The sequence below is a fragment of the Vicugna pacos genome, chromosome 6, assembly GCF_048564905.1.
Source record: "Vicugna pacos chromosome 6, VicPac4, whole genome shotgun sequence".
NCBI lineage: Eukaryota > Metazoa > Chordata > Mammalia > Artiodactyla > Camelidae > Vicugna > Vicugna pacos.
The window spans coordinates 70,055,835-70,067,478 of NC_132992.1; the positions used below are offsets into that span (position 1 = coordinate 70,055,835).

The following is an 11,644-nucleotide window of genomic DNA, read 5'->3' on the forward strand; positions in this document are numbered from 1 at the left end:
TTCTTTTAGAAATGGATAAAAACAGGCAGTGTCCACTTAGCCAATTTCACCTTCAACTAAGGAAAGACCAGAAAGCATTTAAAAGAGAATATAAGTAGTCTTGTGAGAGTTTTGTTTTCCCTTCAAAGTATTCTCCAAGCCAACTATTAATTTTTTCTCCATTCATTCATTTTTCTGACCTTTCCTACATACTTTAAGAACTTTAGAATTTTAAATCATCTTGGTACATTTATTCAGGTAAGCTTTCAGGCCACAATACAGGCTAATGGTTAACACTTATCTGGCTTTTTGTAAATGGTCTTATATTTGTTCAGTGCTTTCACTCTTTGTTTGGTATTGTTTTTTGGTTTGTCTTTTTTTTTCCGTTTGTTTCTTAGAACAACACTAAAAGAACGCCTGATGTAAAGAGCACTGATCTGAGATGCTGAAGACTGGGTGCTTGTTCTAGAAAGCACTTGGGTAAATCACACAAACTCTCCATGAAATAAAAGGATTATATGGTTTAACCTCTGAGGTCCCTACCAATTCTAATAGTCTGTAATTCTATCTTGATCATTGTTAACCCAGGAGAGAAAACGAAGGTTAAGTGACTTGCCAAGGTCATGCAGCAAGTTATTTACAAAGCCGGGACAAGAACCAATCCCCTGACTTAAAAAGAGATGATTTTTTACCTTATGATTCAAGGGACATAACTAGACCAATAAGAAAACCAAATCTACATAATAAGGAATAAGCTATGTATGAAGGTAATATTGCTGAAAATTATGTTTTCAAGACTGGGCAAATAGCCAACAGTGGGACTAACAGCACAACATGGCTGAGAAATGCCACATCACAAACCAGAATATGAAGAGCTAAGCTACCTATAGCACTTTAAAACTTCAAAGTTTTTAATAGAGAAGAGGAAAAGATGGATTTTAGAAAGGAAATTAAGATAACAGGTCTTGAGCTAGGCTCTTGGTACTGGCTAGCATGCCATAAAAGTTTCCTGGAAGGTTTGGTTCCTAACCTACCACTATAACTTTTTGGAGCCTTAATAGTTTGCTTCATACCCCTAATCATAAAATAAGGATACTAATATATCCTGAGAACAAAATGACATTTAATCCTTGTTAAAGCCAACATGCCCATTTTAAGGTACATTTTTTAAGTTAAAATAAGAACCCCTAAAAGTATAGAAAATGGTTGCCTCCAAGGAGTGTAACTACGATGAGGAAGAAGAAAGACTTCATTTAAACAACTTATATTCTTGAAATTTTTTACTATTTAAGTGCAATCTGTTAATAATAATTTTAAAAAACTAGTTTACTTTTATTTCTTTAGTAGATCATTGGAATTATCAGATTTGTTTGTTTTCAGATGGTTTTACTCATTCTCATTTTTTCTGTGCTTAGTTATTTTTCACTATTAGCTACATTTTCCTTGGAAAATTATTTGTGGGAATTATGAAGGCCAGGATAAAGGTTCATTCCTCCAGAGAGGATTTAGTTTTGCTTCTGCCAGTAGAGACCACTTTAAACTATCATTGTTTGGGATTTTCTTTTAAACCACGAGGAGATGTATATTTAGGCTACATATCCCACCCTGGAAGGGCTGGCTTATGGGTCCGGTACTCCCTGTGCAGCTCCCCACAATCTCCCTTTCTGAGACAACTTTCTTTACAGTCTAAGTCGGGGTGTGTTTACTTGCAATTCACCCCTACACTGAAACAAGAGCCCTCTAAGATCCCAGCTTTAGACTTCTCCCTTCTTTTTTTATTTTTCTTAATTTTTTGGTCAGTTTCTTGAGGGGGAGGTAATTAGATTTATTTATTTGTTTATTTTTAATGGAGGTACTGGGGATTGAACCCAATACCTCATGCTTGCTAAACATGTGCTCTACCACTGAGCTACACCCTCCCTTCCCTAGACTTCTCCCTTCTACCAGGCCCTGGACTTAGTCTTCTGTTCCAATTGCCCTGTATGCCTAGAAAAAAATGAGTTTAAGTTCTCAAGTGAGACACATACCCTGGGGTAAAAGTTATATCATTGCTCTACTTACTCTCTGGATCCTGCCTTCCTCTAGATTTTGGTGTAATAATTCCTCATCTTCTTGACTCTTCACTATTTTACCAACATTTTTCATTGTTTCCAGTAGGATGGGCCAGTTTTCCATATTATGAGTCATTACACACAAAAAAGGAACAGTCCAGCTAGTGGTTAGTTCAAGGAGGGAGCCAATATGATCAGGGCACATGGTGGACATCTGGGTATTTGTTGGCAGTATTCTACTCTTGACCTTGGTGGTGATTGCACCAACGTTCACTTGATACTTTAGCTTTAAACCATTTACAATGTCTTTTGTACTTTCCCTTGTATATTTCACCATAAAAAATACAATTTAAAAATTTAAATTAAAAAAAGAATAAAGTAAAAAGTGACATGAAAGTAGAATCTACAACATAAGCAAACCAAGCTCTTGGACTTAATAATTTTCTGAAGTCATTCAACACAGCATTTTAAAGTTCTTAACCACAACAGGACATACAAAACAAGTAGAAGGCAGGTTTCCAGTTTTGCCCCTTCAGCCTCTCCCTTAAAGGGAGTCCTCACTACAAACAGACACACACGCGCGCGCGCACACACACACACACACACATTGGTCTTTAGCTATTAAAATACACACTCCCAAATTCACGTGGCTATATCCAGTTACCCAGTATGGATTAAGCTAAGTCTGTTTCCCAAATGGTGCTAAGGGATAGCACTCATTTCCTCCCTAAATGTGTCAGAGCCCACAGTGGTAGAGTCCATGCTTAGCATGCATGAGTTCCTGAGTTCAATTCCCAGCACGTCCATTAAAAAAAAAACAAAAAAAACCTAATTACATCCCCCAGATAAAAAAATAGGAGGAGTGGATTTGTCAGAGCCCAGATCCAACTAGCCTTGCAAACATAGAAATTTGATCTTATTCTAGATGGATCAATTTCTTAGGGGTAGACACCTACTAACTAACTAGGCTTACCAGCCTGGGGATACTAATCCAATAGTTTACAATTAGATATTACTGTTACCCAGACCAGAATGCTCAAAATTAACACAGCATGTTTGTTCCCATGATAATAGTCCTATAGGAGAAGCCTATTGAAAAGGTGCTTGAGGAGTATAGAATCAGAACAAGAGGAAAGCAGTCAAATCAACTGAGTATTTATGGTAAAAGGCTAACATGTATAGAAATGGTCTTTGCCAATGGAGCCAGAATAACTGAATTCCTCTAAAGTTACCTTTCTGCTCTACATTACATGGCTATCCACTAAGACAGAGCCTGGAAATTCGCTCTGAATAATTTAAGAAGAAAGTTATTTTATTGGAGGCTATTAGGTATCTTAGAATCTTGTTGAGATGTTTGGAAAACCTGGCTCAAAAACTAGTCAAGGGAGGCAATTAGCAAGAATCACAACCAAATTCTCACCATAGGCCGTCAGGGTGGGACAGCATCATTTGGTCTCCACTGAAGACTTTTCCACTCCACTCTCTATGCTGCTGCCATCACTGCACTCTCAATGATGGCAACTGTGGTAGTTAGAATAATGGTCTCCCAAATATATCCATATTCTGATCACTGTGGGGATCCGTACTACTGTTACATTACATGGCAAAAGGGACTTTGCACATGTGACTAAGGGTTAAGAACCTTGAGATAGAAAGACTATCTTGGGTTTTCCAGGTGCGTCCAATCTACTCACAGAGCAGAGAATTTTCCCAGCTGTGGTCAAAGACAGATACAATGAAAGAAAGATTCAGAGTTGCTGACTTTGAAGATGGAGAAAGGGTGCCATGAGCCAAGGAATACCATGAGGCCTCTTGCAGTTAGAAAAGGCAAGGAAACAGATTTTCCCCTATAGGCTTAGAAAGGAACACAGTCTAGCCAACACCTGGATTTTAGCCCAGTGAGGCCTGCATCCTGACCTATAAAACTATAAGATAAAAAATCTATTATGGTTGTTTAAAGCGACTAAGTTTGTGGTAATTTGTTATAACAGCAACAGATAACTAATACAGCAGTGGTGCTGTGAATAATTTCTTAACTGTCTCTGCATTTTTATATCACTCTCAAGATTCATAATTCTGATAAGAAGAATCTACTGTCTCACACGGATCACATATTTATGGCCTGAATATAAGGGAAGTGGAGAGGGAGGATATTTTTCTCTTGAGTTCTGGAGTAGGAGACATGACATACTGGCAGATTATCTCCAAATAGGAAAGGAGGTTGGATGTTGGACCACAAAATAACAAGTGTCCAAAGCAGGCAATCCTGTATTTTACCAAGAGGACTTTGCTTGTTCCATTTTTTTTGTTTGTTTGTTTGTCTGATTGGGTTTGGGTTTTTTCAGGGGAGTAGGGTGGTTTGTTTTTTCTATTCTTTTTTTTTTCTTTTCCTGGGGGATGGGTAATTAGGTTTATTTATTTATTTTTATTTATTTCTATTTTTTTTAATGGAGGTAATGGGGATTAAACCCAGAATGCTAAGTACACACTCTACCACTGACCTATACCCTCCCTCTTGCTTTTTCTATACTTTGCTTATTTGTCTTTTTTTGGAGGGGGAGGTAATTACATTTATATATTTATTCTTAATGGAGGTACTGGGGATTGAACCCAGGACCTCATGCATGCTAGTCATGTACTCTACTACTGAGCTATACCCTCCCCCGCTTTTTCTATTCTTAAATGGATGACTTACTCTGCTCTGGTTGGTAGTTTTTTTTTTAATATGATAATATATTTCATCAGATTATATCTGAGTCCACTAACCTATGAGCTATATTCTTCTTCCAGTAGTTAAGGCAGAAATTGCAAATCAGACTACCTTAATTAATGAAAGAAATATAATTTTTGACAAGGAAAATAAATAAAAGTATACTTTAAAAAAAGAAGAAAAGTGATGTATTTCATGGATGTAAGTAAAGTTCAAATTCAGTCACAAATAAAAATTAATTAATTTTTAAAAAGTGTATTGCCTCACATAACTGAACAATCTGGCAATTATAGTTTCAGCCAAATCTCAATCTTGGAGTCAAATAACATGCTCAGGGCCTTGTTTCCTTCTCTATTTCTCAGCTTTGAGAAATCCACGCAACTAATTTTTGACAAAGCTGCAAAAGCAATCCAGTATCAGAAGGATAATCTCTCCTCTGTCCTAAAGGAAGGATGGTGCTGAAGTAATTGGACAAAAAATAGGCACACAAAAAATTTAACTTCAACCTGAACCTCATACCTTACACAAAGATTAATTCAGAATTGATCATAGATTTAAATGTAAAATGCAAAACTATAAAACCTTAAGAAGAATACATATGAGAAAATTTTCGAGGCCTAGGCTAGGTGAAGAGCTCCTAGACAAGACACCAAAGGCATAATTCATAAAAGAGAAAATTGATAAAATTAGACCTCATCAAATTAAAAACTTTTTCTCTGTGAAAAAGGTACTAGAAAGCCCATGTGGACCATTCCATGAGTTGAGAGAATAAACCAAAAATATGACCAAAAGTTATACTCAACATAGGAATTCAGGCAGTGTTTAAACATTGTCCCTTTATTTTTACTACTAAAGCTAAGACAGTTATGTCATTTGGACCTGCATAATGATGAACTCTTTTGAAGCTCTGTAGTAGATAGAAAAGGTAAAATAGATACCTTCCAAAGTAACTTCTCAGTGCATAATTTTCTCTTTCTCTGGAAAAGGCCACTCTAACCCACAGAGATGGGCCCAGACCAATCACATTTGTATTGTATCAGCCTGATCCCCAGCTGTGCCAGTCAGAATCTCTGCCCGGGGAATTTAGAATTGACATCCAAAAGCAGTGAATAGAGCAGAATTTGCAACTGAGAGTGTGCTCTACCTGTAATCTCTTTTCTATGTTTAGAGAGATGCCTGTTGTGTAAGTGTTGTTGAGACATTCGTTAAATCAGTGGTGTGACCGTGGACCGAGTCAAGAGTAACCATAAAGAAACGAAGGAAGGAAGGAAGAAAGAACAGTTTGGAATTCAGAATGAGACTTCCATTTCCCTAAGTATGCCTGACATGGCATTCTAAAAAGACTTGTGTAGCAGAGTACTCAGATGTTGGATCAACTACAACAAATATACATTTAAATGCATTATTAAACTGACAAGAAAATAAGAGGACTCCCCAAGTGTTAAAAAGAGAAAGTAAAGAAAGAAAGTTAAAAACCCCAACGTGGTAAATTAGTGGGGAAGCCCTGGGGAACTATCCTAGAGTCTTGATAACTAATAACTATGGAGAAGAACAGGAGACTGGCTAAACTCTGGACAATAAAAGACAGCCCTTGAAAAAGAAAGCTTGGCGTCAAAGGGTGGGAAAGAAAAGCAATTTACCTGCCAGCAAAGGGAGGAAAAAAAGAAACCTGTCAGTGTGTGTGACTCCAGGTGGACTATTTTATAATAATGATAATTGTCATAAAAGTTTCTTAGAATTTTTAAACATAGTTTTATCATCATAGTTTTACCAGTCTGAGGTTTGAATTGAAGTGACCCCAGGCTGGTAGTGCAATTTGGCACACAGCAAGTACAAATGAAATACTCTCTGGAGGAAAGCAACCTCAACCCAAGCTCTTAAGTATTATCACAGATGATCTTAAGCTAAATATAAGCTAGAGAATAAGTCCCAATGAATAAGAATCAGTAAGAAGCAAGAAATTTTTACCCCTGAGACTCTTAGTTATTTTAATTATCAAATATATTAATTATATACGGAGAAACATTGAAATGGTTTGATAAAACTAGCAAGAAATTATGACATGAAAAATGACCAGGCAAAACTTTTAGGGGAAAAAATTGCAATAATTAATCTTTAAAATTCAATGATGGCTTTTGGCCATAATGAAGTAACATAAACCAGATTTACCCACCCCCCAACCTTAAGCAAATAGAAAACTAGGCAAAATATATGAAATGATGATTCTGAGACATTAGACATCAGGCAGCAAAAGACATTGATCTCGGAAAAAAGAGAAACAAATGAGGTGAGCCTTGCCCCAGTGTTACTACCTGGAGAGAGTTTCCAGCTGCAGTGTGGGGAGGGGAAACCCAAAGTGATCCCAGCAGTTTCACTTTGTCGACGAGACATAGTTCAGAGTATGTGGAGGTTATGAGAACTAGGATTTACAGAGGAAAATGGAAAATGCAAGAGAAGAGAGAACTTCTCAGAACTCAGGAGATCCATAGACAGGTCCTATGCAAGTCTTTGTGTGAGAATATGAGGAAACTACTTGAGGCTGGGAAAAGGAGTCAGGGGGAATAGAACAATTCCTACAACTCACACAGGGCCTGGATATTTTATGTTCCCACCAGCAGAGTGGAAAGACTTTTTAATAACTGAGACATCCAAAAATAAATAAATAAATAATTGAGACATCCAAGAGACTTCAGAAAGATTTTGCCTTAGTAATGAGGTCAAATTAGCCTAGGCTGCCCTGGACCTAGGCTAACAAAGTTTAAAAAGCAACATGAAAAGGATCAAACAAATTCCAAATGACTTAACTGTACCCTATAACAAAGTCCAATGTGCATTAAGAAATCAAACAAAATCCAGTAAGTAACAACATAGGCTATTCACAATATCTGGCATCCAATAAAAAATTACCAGATAGGCAAAGAGGCAAGAAAATCTGAGCTATACGCAGGAGAAAAATCAATGAACAAAAACAGAACCAAACATGACACAGGAGACAGAATTAGCAGACAAGGACATTAAAATAGTTATGACAAATATCCTCCATTCACTCAAGAAGCCAGAGAAAAGCATGAGAAGTATATATAAATATATATATATACACACACACACATATATATATATATTTTTAGAAAGAGCGAATTGAACTTCTAGAAATTAAAAATACACTATCTCAAATGAAAGATACACCATGTAGGATTAACAATAGATTAAACACTACAGGGCGGAGTCAGGGGAAACATAGCCATAGAAGGTTCTGAAAATGAAACACTGGAAGAAAAATGACTGAAAAAAAATGAACAGAACATCAGCAATCTGCAGAACAGTATCAAGCAATCTCATGTATTGATATCACAAAAGGAAAGGAGAGAAAGAGAGAGGACAGAAAATATTTCAAGAAATAAATGGCCAAAAGTTTTCCAAATTTATTGAAACCTGTAAACCCACAGAATGTAGTTTGTAGTTTCCATTATGGAAAACAGTATGGAGATTCCTCAGAAAACTAAAAAAAGACATATGTATGATCCAGCAATCCCACTCCTGGCATATATCCAGAGGGAACTCTAATTTCAAAAGATACATGCATACTAATGTTCATAGCAGTGCTATAAACAATAGCCAAGGCACGGAAGCAACCTAAATGTCTATTGACAGATGACTGGATAGAGAAATTGTGGTATACTTATACAGTGGAATACTATTCAGCCTTTAAAAAGAATAAAATAATGCCATTTGCAGCAACATGGATGGACCTAGAGATCATCATTCTAAGTGAAGTAAGCCAGAAAGAGAAAGAAAAATACCATATGATATCACTCATATGTGGAATCTAAAAAAAGAAAAAAAGAAGATGCTAATGAACTCATCTACAAAACAGAAACAGACCCACGGATATAGCAAACAATCTTACAGTTACTGGGGCAAAGGGGGTGGAAAGCGATAAATTTTGGAGTTTGAGATTTGCAAATGTTAGCCATTATATACAAAAATAGATCAAAAAAATAAATTTCTTCTGTATAGCACAGGGGACTATATTCAATATCTTATAATAACCTTTAATGAAAAAGAATATGGAAAAATATAATATGTATGACTGAATCACTATACTGTATACCAGAAACTAACACAACATTGTAAATCAACTATACTTCTATATATGTGTGTGTAGATAGATAGACAGATAGATAGCAAAAATTGAAAGAATTGAAAGGAGAAATAGACAAATCCACAAATAGAGTTGGAAATTTTTATATCACTGTCAATAATTGACACAAAAAATAGGAAGGAAATCAGTAAGGATATGGAAGATGTGAATAACATTATCAACCAACTTGACATAGTGACATTACCCAGCAACAGTGGAATACACATTCTTTTCAAGTGCCTGCAGGATACTCATCAAGCTAAATTCTGTTGGACAATAAAACAAGTCCCAATAAATTTAGAAGTATTGAAGTCATATAAAATATTTTCTCTGACCACAATGGAATTAACTAGAAATACATAACTGAAATATATCTGAAAAATCCGCAAATATTTGGAAATTAAATAATGCACTTCTAAACAATGCTTTGGTCAAAGAAGCCACAAGGGAAATTAGAAAGTTCTGGACTAAATGAAAATGAAAAATCAAGAAATAAACACAATGCTTAGAGAGAAATTGGTAGAATATAATGCTTGTCTCAGAAAGAATAAAGGTCTCAAAGCAGTTATTTAAGCTACCATCTTATGATGTTAGGAAACAAGAGCAAGTTAAATCCAAAATAAACAGGGAGAAGAAAATAATTCAGATCAGAGCAGAAATCAATGACATAGAAAACAAAAGAGAAAATAATCCAAAAGACGTTTCCTTGAAAGGATTTTTAAAAGATAAATTTATATCTAGACTTAACAAAAAAAGAAAAAAGAAAAAGAAAACACACAGAAACCATTATGAAATGGAAGAAAACCATTATAAATCCTATATACAATAAAATAATAATAAAGAAATATTATTAATAACATTATGTCAATAAATTTACTACTTGTAAGAAATGGCCGAATTCCTTAAAGGACACAAACTGCCAAACGTGACTCAAGGAGAAACAACCTAAATAACCCTTTATCCATTAAGTTGAATTTTAGTTTAAAACCTCCCCACAAAGACAATTCCAAGCCCAGATGGCTTTGCGGCTGGATTCTACCAAACACTTAACGAAGAAGCAATACTAATTCTACACAATTCCACACAAATTCTTCTAGAAAATGGAAGAGACAACATCTCCCAAGTCATTTTTTAAAACTGAGGTATAATTGGCATATAACATTATATTAGTTTCAGGTGTGTGACATAATGATTCAGTATTTGTATACACTGCAAAATAAGCACCACAATAAGACTAGTTAATATCCATCACCATATATAGTTACAATTTTTTCTTTTTTTTTTTTTTCATATCATTCCATTTATGCGAAACTTCCAGAACAGGCAAATCCATCCAGACAGAAAGTAGTCTGGGGGTGTGAGGGGCTGGGGGGTACTGCTAACAGATGTGGGGTCTCCTTTTGGGGTGACTCACAACAGTGTGAATGTACTAAACAACCCTGAATGGTACATTTGCCAGTGGTCAAAATGGTGAATTTCACATTATGCGAGTTTTATCTCGATAAAAAAATTTTTTTCAATGAAACAGTGCAGGTGCTCCAACTGACATGGACGTTTCTTTATCATAAAAGAAAAAAGCAGTAATGACAGCGCCGGGGCAGCAGATGATTGGCCCATCCTGTCTCAGAGAGAGGGCCAGGTGCCCAGAGTCCTGGAGCCGCGGGGAAAGGGGGACCGTGCACCTCCACCTTCACCGGATCGTGTACTTGTCCCACTTCTTCTCGGGGTCGTAGGGCTCCCAGCGGCTGGCGGGGAAAATGTGCTTGTTCTTCTCATACCAGCTCCTCAGCACCACCTTGCCTGCATGCGACTCATCCTTCTCCACTGTGGCGTCACTGAGCAGCCGCACATCGTCGTGAACATCGAAGTTAAAGAGAGGCCCACTCTTTCCTCGTGCCTTGGTGACAATGAAGTCGTAAAAGCTGTGGTGGTGGGGTATGATTAGGTCCTCCTTGATGTACATGAGCTGCTCCACTCCTGCTGACCTGAGCTCACTGAAGTCTTTGCGCAGGATCTCCAGTGCCTTCTGCAGGAACTGCTGCATTGTGTTGCCCTTTTTCATCTTGACTGTTCGCCGGTGTCCAGAGCCATCCCAGTAACTGAACGTGATTTCAATCTCCTCGCTCTTGATCTTCTCCTGCTTGGCTTCCCACTCCTGCCGGAGCTCTTCCCGGAGCCGATTCTCCTCCTCCTCCCGGTCTCGGTCAGGCAGGAAGCTGGTGTCCACATCTGGATTCTTCCCCAGTTTCCTCTTCTTTGTGGTGACCTCTTCCCTTTCCAGCTCCTCCTCATACATGACCACCTCTTCCTCCTCCTCGCCTGCCTCCTCTTCTTCCTCCAGTGTAAAGGACAGGCTGGAGATCTCCCGCTTGGCCTCCTTCTTGCGCTCCTTCTCTCGCAGTTTCTCCAGCTTCAGCTGCAGCTCCTTCGACTGCTCCTTCTTGGCCAGCTGCTTCTCCCGCTCCTTCACCAGTGCCTGCTGCTTCGCCTTCATGTCATTCAGAGTCACCAGACCCACGGTGCTGGACTTGAGCTCTGCCTCCACGGCGTCATAGTGTGCAGAGAACTTCTTGTCAATGTTGGATTTCATGATGTTCTCCTCGGCGATCCTCTGCTTCATTTGCTCCATCTGCTCGCGCTGCTTCTCCCGCTTCTTCATCAGGTGCATGGCGCGGCCCGCCTCGCTCGCTGCACCCTTGTACTGAGCCATGGCGGCGGCGGCGACAGCGAAGGCGACAAGGGCCTGGCCAAATCTCAGGAGCC

General features: G+C 37.9%; 1 protein-coding gene across 1 annotated transcript; it reads right to left on the reverse strand.

The window, feature by feature from the left end:
* Window positions 1-10,424: 10,424 nt before the first annotated feature.
* On the reverse strand, window positions 10,425-11,644 carry LOC116281001 (protein FAM50A). The gene has a single exon (XM_031679199.2). It carries the CDS (start codon window positions 11,589-11,591, stop codon window positions 10,572-10,574), a length of 1,020 nt encoding a protein of 339 aa, XP_031535059.2. The 5' UTR covers window positions 11,592-11,644; the 3' UTR covers window positions 10,425-10,571.

What these genes read in the sequence shown, in the direction of transcription:
- LOC116281001 (XM_031679199.2), bottom strand. Translation starts at nt 11,591, where the DNA reads ATGGCTCAGTACAAGGGTGCAGCGAGCGAGGCGGGCCGCGCCATGCAC.